The sequence below is a fragment of the Symphalangus syndactylus genome, chromosome 4 (assembly GCF_028878055.3).
Source record: "Symphalangus syndactylus isolate Jambi chromosome 4, NHGRI_mSymSyn1-v2.1_pri, whole genome shotgun sequence".
In the NCBI taxonomy this organism is placed as follows: domain Eukaryota; kingdom Metazoa; phylum Chordata; class Mammalia; order Primates; family Hylobatidae; genus Symphalangus; species Symphalangus syndactylus.
Window position 1 is genome coordinate 67,361,799 of NC_072426.2, and position 12,713 is coordinate 67,374,511.

Sequence of the window (12,713 nt, forward strand, 5' to 3'; positions counted from 1 at the left end):
CTGCTCCCTTTCCTCAAAATATAAACAGACTCGATGTTTGCTACCTAATTTTCTTTTTCATGCCTCATCTCACCTTTGTTCCCTGTCTTTAAGCTTTCTATCTGGGCATTTGTTTTTCTTTAAATCTGCAGCATTTGGTACCATGATCAATTATTCTGGGTAATTGCTCCTCATTTAAGAACCCCTATTCTTTCTCATTAAAGACTAGACAAGAATACGTCCTCCCATTGACCAGGTGCACCAGATCTGTTACTTATCCCCAGTTCGCCTTTTTGCAGTTTAGTGCTTAAGAGCTCATTCACAGAGGGGCATAATTTGAGTGGCTTGCACTTACTTAGTCGGGGCAGCTGGCTGTTCTGTTCTGTTGCCTCCTGGCTGTAAGAGACTTAGCTTGCCTCTGAGCTCCTTCTCTTCGGGGTCACCCAGGGCTCTGCTAAATGCACAAAAAAGAAACATTTTTTTTTTTTTTTGGTGGGGGAGGTCATGCATCTTTACAAACCTTGATCTAATTAAGCTTTCTCCTCTAGTTCCCAAGTATCACGGTAATGACTGTTCACTTTGTCATTCTGAGGTTGTAAAATGAGGCTAATGGCCCTTTCTCATTGCTTCTAGCTGCACAGCTCCAGGTCTCCTTGATTGGTCATCATTATTTGCTGCTGTTATAAATGTGATTTCTTCTTGGTGATTAGACATACCCCCTAAAAATATATGTGTTAAGAGTTCCTGTGCTGTGTGTTTGAGAATTCAGAAGAGTACAAAAGTGGGCATTTGAAGAGAGAGGACCCTCTTAGGATCCCTAACTTAAAATTCCAGTCAGCAGCCCTTTGGAGATGTAAATTGAGGAAGCAGCTCTTCTTTTGGACAGCTTAATAATGAGTAGTTAACAGTAAGAGGCTGATGGGCAGATGCAGTACAGCTGGGCTTAGGTTAGCCTTTCTCAGCTCTCCAAATGGCACGGTGATTACAACCATTGAGACACACAATCCTACCCGGAATCAATAACCAAAGGCACAAAGACTTTGGCGGTGGCTTGGCAGTGTGGCCTGTTCTGTACACGCAGACAAGTCATTCTGCCCCAGCCAGTAATTGATGCCTCTTTTTTAAAGCCTGACTCAGGCTTGGCAGTTGCCTGTGCAACAAATAGCCCCTCCAGCAACTGGAATAAAGAGTGCTAGATTTAGGGTCACTTGTCCTCTTACCTCAGTGTACTCAGTTTCACTGAACCTGGGAGAAACTGAGTGTAACTTCTTGGTAACATATAAGCCTGGGAGCCATACAATACATAGCTGCTGGAGGTGGTTGATGTATTCTTAAGCCTTGTATGTAAAATTGGCTTTGAGTTACTGTGTGTCGGGTTATTGGATCCATTTACAATTTCCAGCATCTTTCCAGCATCCCTCAAAAATCCCAACAAGAACAAAGACTAAATAAACAACTATTCAAAATGGGCAAAGAACTTGAATAGACATTTCTCCAGAGAAGATGCACAAATGGCCACTAAGCACATGATGCTAAGCACAAGATGTTCAACATCACTGATCGCTAGGGAAATGCAAATCCGAAGCATAATGAGTTGCCATCTCTCATTCATTAGGATGACTGTTATCAAAAACAGAAAATTATGATTGCTGGTGAGGATGTGGAGAAGTTGGAAACCTCGTCCACTGGGAGTGGGAATGTAAAGTGGTACCGCTACGATGGAGCACTGTATGGTTGTTCCTCCAAAAGTTAAAAATAGAAGTGCTGTATGATCTAGTAATTCCACTTCTAGGTATCTACTCAAAGCAATTGAAAGCAGAGTCTTGAAGAGGCAGTTGTACCCCCATATGTCACAGTAGCATTATTCACAATAGCAAAAAGGTAGAAGCAACCTGTTTGTATAAATGGATGAATAGCTAAACAAAATGTGGTATGTACATATAGTAGAATGTCATTCAGCCTTAAAAAGGAAGGAGATTCTCACATATGCTACAACGTGGATGAACCTTGAGGACATTATACTAAGTTAAATAAACCAATCACAAAAAGTCAAATACTGTATGTTCCACTTATGTGAGGTATTTAGAGTAGTTAAATTCAGAGACAGAAAATGGAATGGTGCTTTTCAGGGGTTGGGGGTGGGGAGAATGAGGAGTTGTTCAATGGACACGGAATTTTAGTTTTGCAAGATGAAAAGAGTTCTGAAGATGGATGGAGGTGATGGTTTGCACAACACTGTGAATATACTTGAAGCCACTGAAATGTATACTTAAAAATGGTTAATAAGGCTGGGCGCAGTGGCTCATGCCTGTAATCCCAGCACTTTGGGAGATCGAGGCAGGTGGATCATCTGAGGTCAGGAGTTTGAGACCAGCCTGGCCGACATGGTGAAACCCTGTCTCTACTAAAAATACCAAAAACTAGCTAGGCATGGTGGCGTAATCCCAGCCACTTGGGAGGCTGAGGCAGGAGAATCACTGGAACCCAGGAGGCAGGGGTTGCAGTGAGCTGAGATTGCGCCATTGCGTGCCAGCCTGGGTGACAAGAGCAAAACTCCGTCTCAAAAAAAAAAAAAGTTAATAACGCACAGTGGTGCCAGTCGGGGCTGGTACTGGGGCTGTGGAGGGGGAGGGAGAGCATTAGGAAAAATAGCTAATGCATGCTGGGCTTAATACCTAGGTGATGGGTTGATAGGTGCAGCAAACCACCATGGTACACGTTTACCTATGTAACAAACCTGCACATCCAGCATGTACCCTGGAACTTAAAATAAAAATAAAAAATAAAAATAAAAACGGTTAAGATGGCATTTAAGTTATGTTGTTTCACGACAATTTTTTTCTTTTTTGAGACAGAGTTTCACTCTTGTCTCCCAGGTTGGAGTGCAATGGTGCAATCTTGGCTCACTGCAACCTCCGCCTCCTAAGTTCAAGCGATTCTCCTGCCTCAGCCTCCTGAGTAGCTGGAATTACAGGTGCCCGCCACCACACCCAGCTAATTTTCTTTTTGTATTTTAAATACAGACTAGGATTCACTATGTTGGCCAGGCTGGTCTCAAACTCCTGACCTTGTGATCTGCCTGCCTCGGCCTCCCAAAGTGCTGGGATTATAAGCGTGAGCCACCATGCCCGGCTGTTTCACCACAATTTTTAAAAAAGCACAAGTGAAGGATGCCATCTTCTCTTAGCAGCCCAGGCTTTGGAGGAACAGACTAGAAATGAAAAAAGGAAAACGGAAAACAAACAGCCAATGGAATGGATCTTGTCTTTATATGGAACTAATTGCAAATATATATATATTTTTTTACAGAGTCATTTTTCTCTCAAGAAGGGAGCTGCAGCCTTAGGGATTGGAACAGACAGCGTGATTCTGATTAAATGTGATGAGAGGTGAGCACGCATCGGCAACTCTTGTTGGTTAGCAATTTGCAAATTCCACGCAAGTAGTGCCTTTTGGTCTGCAAATAGGAGAGGACCATGGGGCAGCAAATCCACCTCCCTCCCAGCCTCTGCAGCCTTTGTTTCTTTTTAACATGGGCTCCTGCTTCTGTTGCTCAGATGTGGTTCCTTGATGCCATGGAGCCTTCCACAGCCCTTGCCTGAATCAAAACCTTTGTTAAATCAATCAAAATATTCTACACCAAGAAAGTGCAGAAAGACTTTCATCACCTGGGCACGTTAGCAACAGCAGGCACTTTGAGCACTGATTTATGGAGGTGTCATCACTTTGGGCACCATAGATTGTGTAAGCTTGATGGGGTGATTACAGGAGGGGACGCAGTATAGGGAGCAGGAAGTAAATAAAGCACCAGCAACTCAACAACTGGAACCAGAGGACTCAGGGGAAATCCCTGTCTTAATTGACACCTGAACTTCACAGGGACTCTGGGATTCAGTGTGGTGCTTCGTGGGGGAGATTTTAGAATGTCCACGTAAAGAATCACTGGCCTATAGGCCTGAAACCTACTAAAAATTAGATTCAATATCTTAAGTTTCATTAAGAATTTTCATTAAATTTAAAGGAAGCCACTCAATTGGCCATTTATTTATTTATTTGTATTTATTAGTCAGATGTGTACTGATTGCCCACCATGTCACTAGGCTCTAGAAAAGCACAATACGTGATCCCGGTTCCCTGCCAGGATGTGAGCTAGATGGGAAGAGGCAGTGTCGTCAGAAGGAGATAGTTATAGGGTTGAATTGCATGGCACGAAGTACACGTTTGAACTTTGAGAAGACCTAGAAAGCTTCATGCAACGGGCAGGAATTGAGTTGAATTTTTAAAATTAGGAGTGAGTTGGACAAGTGGAGGGAAAGGCAAGGGCAGATACAGAAGATTGAATACCAGCAGCAAAGCTGTTACAGGAAAGGGGTCCCGATCCACATCCCAAGAGAGGATTCTTAGATCTTGTGCAAGAAGGAATTCAGGGCGAGTCCATAGAGTGAAATGAAAGCAAGTTTATTAGGAAAGTAAACAAAGGAATAAAAGAATGGCTACTCCATAAACAGAGCAGCCCGGAGGCTGCTGGTTGCCCATTTTTATAGTTATTTCTTGATTACATGCTCAACAAGGGGTGGATTATTCATGCTTCCCCTTTTTAGACCATATAGAGTAACCTCCTGACATTGCCATGACATTTGTAAACTGTCATGGTGCTGTTGAGAGTGTAGCAGTGAGGACGACGACCAGAAGTCACTCTCGTGGCCATCTTGGTTTTGGGGGGTTTTGGCAAGGTCTTTGTGACCTGTATCTTGTGCTGACCTCCTATCTCATCTTGTGACTTAGAATGCCTTAACCGTCTGGGAATGCAGTCCAATAGGTCTCAGCCTCATTTTCCCCAGCTCCTATTCAAGATGGAGTTACTCTTGTTCACAAGAGGACAAAGCCACAGAAGGAGGAATGAGCACCTCGTGGGGTCCAGAAGCCAAGCCTTAGCAGAGCTATGGGGGAGGGGCAGCCATGGCAAATACAGTGGCTCACGAGGAATTCAGAAAGCTCTAAAAATCCGGCTGGGGGCGGTGGCTTACATCTGTAATCCCAGCACTTTGGGAGGCCGAGGCGGGCGGATAACCTGAGGTCAGGAGTTCAAGGTCAGCCTGGCCAACATGGTGAAACCGCGTCTCTACTAAAAATACAAAACTTAGCCGGGGGTGGTGATGTGCGCCTGTGGTCCCAGCTACTCAGGAGGCTGACACAGGAGAATCGCTTGAACCCAGGAGGCAGAGGTTGCAGTGAGCCGAGATCATGCCACTGCACTCCAGCCTGGGCGACAAAGCAAGACTCCATCTCAAAAAAAAAAAAAAAAAAAAAAAAGGAAAAGAAGAAAGAAAGAAAGAAAGCTCTAAAAATAAGCCAGTTTACCTCTGTTAGCAAACCAAACGGAGGTTCACTCGCCAGCAGCAGTGAGGCCAAACATCCACACACAGGTTTGCAGCAGGAGAAAGGAGGACATTTATTTGCGGGGCACCAAGCAAGGTGAATTGAGCAGCTCATGCTTAAGACTCAAGCTCCCCGACGGCTTGCAGGTAGGGTTTTTTAAAGGCAGGGATAATTTCAGGATAGCAGAAGTTACAGGCAAATTGCAAATCAATACATGGTGGTTACATATCAGTTTGGCCCGAAAGGGTGGAATATCTGGAAGCGGGACTTACAGGATTAGCCAAAGTCAAAGGTTTTCTGATTTGCAGTGGGTTAAGGAAGACCAGCTTTGCTTAAAATTTTGAGGTCAGCTGAAAAGAATGCTAGCTCTGGCCCAGCGGTGTGCCTCCCTCCAGGCCCTTCAGGAAGAAATTTAGAGCAAAGAAAGGTGGTCAGAGTTCAGACCTCAGTTTCCCCTCATCTGAGGTTTACGTACCAGCCAATCCATTTGGTGGGAGTCCTGGAGTCCTGGTTTGTGAAAAACAGCCCAAGGATGTATGTTAAGACGTTACCTTTAGTTTCTACAGGGAATCAAATATCCTGTGGTTCTGACTTCCTCAGAAGCTGATCGTTTACTTCTCTGGGCTCGCTAGTGCCTGGAATTTCCCTTGAAGGAACTCGTTTCCCTTTATTTTCACACTTAAGAGTGTTGCCTGAAGACCACTAAAAGGGCTCCCTGCCCCACTCAGCTCTGGGTGATGAGATTAAAGAAGCTTACCAGTTTCTTGTTTACACCTTTTTTATATTGCCTGATTTTGTTTGATTGTTGGCAGAGAACATAGTTTTGCAATCAGAAAAAAAGAAAGGTGTTATGTTTTCTTTTGGGGCAAGGAGAGCTAAAGTTAGAATTTAAACTGGTTAGGTCTGGAAACGAGGTAACTGGAAAGAATTTTCATTAAAGAAGAACATGAGTGAAGCCACCCTTCAGGAGGCAAGATAGGCGAGAGGATCTTCAGTCAGGAAGGCCAGTGGGAGGCCCTAGCAATTAGACAGGAATTAAGGATAAAAGGACGGGAGTGAGGCAAACACATTTTGGAGAAGAAATTGCCTCTTTTTTGGGGGTTGGAGGGGATGGAGTCTTGCTCTGTTGCCCAGGCTGGAGTGCAGTGGTGCTATCTCGGCTCACTGCAACCTCTGCCTCCCAGGTTCAAGTCATTCTTGCACCTCAGCCTCCCGAGTAGCTGGGACTACAGGCACACGCAACATGCCTGGCTAGTTTTTGTATTTTTAGTAGAGATGGGGTTTCATCATATTGGTCAGGCTGGTCTCGAACTCCTGACCTCAGATGATCCACCCGCCTCGGCCTCTCAAAGTGCTGGGAGCTGCCTCATATTTTTAAGTCTACCAGTGTTCCTCACTAGCAGGTACTTAAGAACTGAGATTTGAAGAGAAAACTGGCTTTTAAAAATTGGAAGAATAAATGTTTAGATGACTTTAAAATTTTCTTAATCTGTAGTTGATCTGTTAGGGGTGAGGAGCCTGGAGTTGAGGGAAGAATCACCTAGAGGGCCGTGGCCCGCTGGCCTAGGCAGTCTTCCTCGCTAGCCTCGGTAGCTGGTGTTCTCCAGTGAACCCCAGGGGGCTGAGAGGTGACTGGCAGAGCAGTAGGGGCTCTTGACTCTACTCTTCAAAGCATCGGTATCACTGCTCCTACTCCTGTGAAAATCAGGTGTGACCGCAGAAGAGGTCTTGGATGAGCCCACCAAGCCAGCCAGGCGGGTCATCATGGGAACAAGAGACCTGCCTGAGGACATCTGCCCGTCTAAAGGCAACACTCTGCTCACAAGAGAAGTTCAGGCCTAGAAGAAGGAAGATCAAGAAGGGAAAACAGAGGAGTGGTGGGGAAAGGAACCATGGACAGGGCTGCCAGGACAGGCAGGAAGGGTTTGCCATGCACCACCAGGAGGGCGGAGAAGGAGGCAGGAGGGGGATGCTGGAGAGCCGGCGGGACCTACGATCAGGGACTGGCCAGGGGGCCTCAAATGTGAAAGTCAAAGATTTTTATTTCAACAATTCTTTTTTTTTTTTTTTTTTTAAAGACATGAGGTCTTGCTCTTTACCCAGGCTGGAGTGCAGTAGCTCATTCCAGCCTGGAATTCCTAGGCTCAAGCAATTCTCCCCTCTCAGCCTCCTTAGTAGATGGGACTACAGGCCCACACTACAACACCCAGCTCATTTTTGTTTGTTCATTTTAGAGATGAAGTCTCACTACGTTGACCAAGATGGTCTTGAACTCCTAGCCTCAAATAATCCTCTCATCTCACTCTCCCAAGTAGCTGGGATGAGTCATCACACCCAGCTTATTTCAACAATTTTAGAAGTCATTAGAACAACTGAAATACAATACTAAAAAGTATGCTTTATTCAGAAAATGGCTCACTCTGTAGTGCCCCTGTCTACTCACATACACCCCTTGGGAGAGACAGAGGGAAATGGGCCACCGGGCAGCTAGGGCTAGGGGCTTTCTCCCTTTCTGCTCATAAGCTTTGTGGGATGAGGGAAGGAGGAGGGGTAAGGAGAGGCAGGAGTAAGAAAGATGGAAGTGGGAAAGAGCAAACAGGGTAAGAAATAAAAGGTGGAAAAAATAAGGCCTAGGAGAAAAAAGTTTGTGATGGAAAATACAAAGTAAAGCAAGGAGGAGAGATGGTGAGGGCAATGTAAATGGGAGCCAGACACACAGAGCTTTAAAGGGAATAAATGACCATATTTACCATTTAAAAAGCAATATATGCTTACTTTTAAAAAAAATAGCAAAGAAAAATCATAGTTCCACTGTACAAAGATCATCGCTAATACCACATTGGTGTCTAAACCTTTGAAGCTCTTTTTCTAAGCATAGAAATTTGTTCCCCCCCACCCCCCGCCTTTTTTTTGGATCATCTTTTTTTTTTTTGAGACGGAGTCTTGTTCTGTTGCCCAGGCTGGAGTGTAGTGGCACGATCTCGGCTCACTGCAAGCTCCGCCTCCTGGGTTCATGCCATTCTCCTGCCTCAGCCTCCCAAGTAGCTGGGACTACAGGTGCCCGCCACCACACCCAGTGTTTTTTTTTTTTTGTATGTTTTAGTAGAGATAGGGTTTCACTGTGTTAGCCAGGATAGTCTTGATCTCCTGATCTCGTGATCCACCCGCCTCAGCCTCCCAAAAAGTGCTGGGATTACAGGCGTGAGCCACCGTGCCCAGCCTCATCTTGCTTATTCTAATTAGACATGATAACATGAGTACTTTTCCACATGATTACAAACACAAACACACTTAACTGTATAACATTTTAGATGTGAATATGTCAGAAAGCATTACGGTACGTTTAGAGAGCTGGCTTTGGAGCTGAGTTATTTAAATTCCAATCTCAGCTCCAGCACTAGCCTGGGCAAATGCCGCTCTGTGCCTCAGTTTCTTTATCTGAAAAAACAAAAAAGTAATGGCACCTGCTTCATAGGATTGTTATGAAGATTCAATGTGTTGACAAATGTAAAATGCTGAAAACAATCCAACAATGGGATAAGTCCAAAATATCAGTCACCTGCTATACATTTTTCTATTTCTCACGTTACTGTTATGAATAACCTTTGTATCCTTCAGTGAACGTCCTTATGCGTCCGTAGCTTCTCCATTTATGACAATTTCTTTGTATTCTTACTAATTGAAATCATATGAATGTTTTTAAGGAAACGGATGCATCAGATTAGCCTTGCAAAAGATTTCATCAATTTGTTCTCCTAGCAGCATTGTATGAGTATGTTGGAAAAAAATTTTAACTGTGCTATTAGCTACATGGCATCTTTGACTCTATATTGATAATTCACATCATCTGTACGAGATGAGTTTATGACTGAGAGCCTGGCCCTAATGGTTTAAGTGACATTGAAGTGTTTGGGCCCAGAAGACAAGGAGAAAGGCTTGGATAGTCATTTGTAGCCACCATTGGGGTCAGAATCAATTAAAACACTCTCAGCAGCCATTTTATTTTTATTAGCACATCCTTGTAAAAGTCAGATGTACAGTTCAGAACACCATGTAAGGCTGACAAGGTGAGAGCCTTCATGCTTGTTTCCCGTAATGCGCTTTGTAAAGTTCATTCGGCCTTCTCAAAACACAAGCCTCGACCTGCCCTCTATGGCTTTCATTTCTTGTAGTTACCCTTTCCTACCACACATTAGTCTGTCAGTGGCTGGGTGATGGGTTTTATTATGTTCTGCAGACAGTTGAAGGTTCACAACTGAAAAGAAATGTCCCAGTGAAAGAGAATAGTCTGTGTCTTTCCAGCAATAAGCCCAATGCTGCATGTGGAGGAAGATCCTGTGAGGTACATTTTTTTTTCTTTTTTTTTTGAGACAAGGTCTCACTCTGTCACCCAGGCTGGAGTGCAGTGGCACAATCTCAGCTCACTGCAACCTCTGCCTCCCAGGTTCAAGAAAGTCTCCTGCCTCAGCCTCCCAAGTAGCTGTAATTACAGGTGTGTGCCACCACACTCAGCTAATTTTTGTATTTTTAGTAGAGACAGGATCTCACCATGTCACCGTGTTGGCCAGGCTAGTCTTGAACTCCTGACCTCAGGTGATCCACCCGCCTTGGCCTCCCAAAGTTCTGGGATTACAGGTGTGAGCCACCATGCCCGACCTGGTACCCCTTCTTTTTTTTTTTTGAGACAGAGTCTTGCTCTTGTTGCCCAGGCTGCTGGAGTGCAATAGCGCAACCTTGGCTCACTGCAACCTCTGCCTCCCAGGTTCAAGTGATTCTCCTGTCTCAGCCTCCCAAGTAGCTGGGATTACAGGCATGAGCCACCACACCCAGCTAATTTTGTATTTTTAGTACAGATGGGGTTTCTCCATGCTGGTCAGGCTGGTCTCGAACTCCTGACCTCAGGTGATCCACCCGCCTCAGCCTCCCAAAGTGCTGCGATTATAGGCGTGAGCCACCGTGCCTGGCCAACCCCTTCTTAATTAGCAATCACAGGGGCTAACTTTGGGTGACAGTTCAAAGTGAAACACGGTTCTCAGTTAAAACAAAAAAACAAAGTTACAGTAAATCTTTATTTGTTTGGACTAGGTTCTTTCAGAGTTGAAAATTAAAAAGCATTTTAATTTTATTAAATATACTTAAAAATGGAATAAGATAAGGTAGTGTAAAACTTCAGTTTCCATGGCTTTCATTTTGATGTGAAGCATTATAACTAAACAGGAATATTCTATTTTGTAAAAATTACTTATTAAATTTGAAAGAGGAAAATGTGTTAGGTGAATACATGATTTCATAAGTTATAGCTTGAGGTTTCCTTTACTTGTTAACAAGAAGTTGAATATTCAGTGATGATGTTGATGAATTTTTATTCATGTCATTCATATTTGCAAAATTTGAATTAGTGGAATCTAGATTCATGATGTGTAGCTGTAGCTCAGAATAGAAAAGTGCATTAATATAGAGAGGAAAATAAACATTTGTGAAAGAAAACAGAGCAATATTTCAGAATTTGCTTGGGCCACTGAGCAAAAAGATGTTTCCCAAATATCCAGTCAAGGGAAGAGGAGAGAAAATTTCTATTGTATGGATGATAATTTGGAAGAATGGGGAGTTCCTATATGATGGAAGTGGGAGCCCGGTGAGCTCCATCTTTTGGCTGCAGGCAGTGGCCTTGATTGGAACACAATGGCAGACATGGTGACGTAGTCCAGTCTAGTGTGAGATGAGCACAGGAAGGCAAGCACCATGATAGAGAAAGTACTGGCTGTTACTGATTCACATCCAGTTCTGCAACTAGGAGAAAGATTATGGGAGTCACCCAGATAAAGAGAAGAGGCAAAAATGTCCCAGGCAGACGCCACAGCACATGCTAAACCAGGTCCCGACCCTTTTGGCACCAGGGACGGGTCTCATGGAAGACAATTTTTCCACAGACAGGGCTGTGAGGGGCGGGGGTGGCAGATGATTTCAGGATGAAACTGTTCCGCCTCAGATCATCATCAGGCATTAGATTCTTTTTCTTTTCTTTTAATTTAATTAATTAATTTATTTATTTATCTTTGAGATGGAGTCTCACTCTGTCACCAGGCTGGAGTGTCCTGGCACGATCTCAGCTCACTGCAGCCTCTGCCTCCCGGGTTCCAGCAATTCTCCTGCCTCAGCCTCCTGGGTAGCTGGGTTTACAGGCTCACGCCACCACACCTGGCTAATTTTTGTATTTTTAGTGGAGATGGGGTTTCACCATGTTGGCCAGGCTGGTCTTGAGCTCCTGACCTCAGGTGATCTGCCCGCCTCGACCTCCCAAAACATTAGTTAGATTATCACAAGAAGCACACAACCTAGATCCCTCACATCTGCAGTTCACAGTAGGGTTCCTGCTCCTATGAGAATCTAATGCCACTGCTGATCTGACAGGAGGCGGGGCTCAGGCGGGAATGCTGCCTCAGGGCTCACCTCCTGCTTGTGACCGGTTCCTAACAGGTCACCATTAGTAGTGGTCCGTGGCCCAGGGACTGGGGACCCCTAGTGTAAACGATGGATGTGAGAGAGAACCTGGCTTGTTCAAGGAACTGAAAAGAAGAGAGGACTTGGTCAGAATGTCCTTGTCATGTGGGCCTTATGAGCCATGTTAAGCTGTTTGGACTTCTGATTAAAAGACATGGGACATCACTGAAGGGTTTTGAGCAGGGGAACAACAGCATATTTTTGTGTTAGAAAGATTATTTTAAATGCAGAGTGGGTGGGATGAGAGACTGGAAGTTGGTAGATGTTGTAGTCATATGAATGGGAGATGAATAGAGGGCCGACCAGATGCAGAGCAAGGGAGAGAGAGTGCTGGAATGAACAGGAAGTGTTGGCTGATTGGTGTGCAGGTTGAGACAGGAGGCAAGGATGAATGCCAGGCTTCTGGCTTGCCAGCTGAGTCCAGGCGGTGCTATTCTCTGAGATAAGGGACCCTGTCTGAGGTGAACCATTCAGATTTGGAGATACTGAGTTTGACGAGGTTATGAGACACCCAAGTGAGAGTGTCTGGTAGGCAGGTGGAAGTATGGGCCGGGAGCTCAGGAGGTACACTAGGGAGGCCGTGCAGAAGGCGGCCTGGGAGGGAACTCTCAGGAGCATCCACACTTCAGGGACAGGCAGAGTAAGAGCAGCCTACAAAGGAGGTTGAGGAGGAGCGGCCAGAGTTGTCAGAGAATCAGAAACCAGGGCCACGAGGGCCGTGAGAGTGTTTCCAGAGAAAGGAGTGGTCAGCTGAATCAAATGCTACAACAGGTGAAATGAGGGCCAATCATGCCCATCAGCATGACTTCTAAGGAGGTGGCTGATGAGTTTGGCACGGGCAGTTTCAGTGGAGG

General features: G+C 44.9%; 1 protein-coding gene across 1 annotated transcript in view; it reads left to right on the plus strand.

Moving 5' to 3' along the window:
* The window catches only part of GAD2 (glutamate decarboxylase 2), a 91,999-nt gene that overhangs the window by 26,349 nt on the left and 52,937 nt on the right, over nt 1-12,713 (plus strand). Inside the window, exon 8 of the mRNA XM_055274927.2 lies at nt 3,289-3,368. Within this exon, the coding sequence (XP_055130902.1) occupies nt 3,289-3,368 (80 nt within the window). The remainder of the gene's footprint in view (nt 1-3,288; nt 3,369-12,713) is intronic.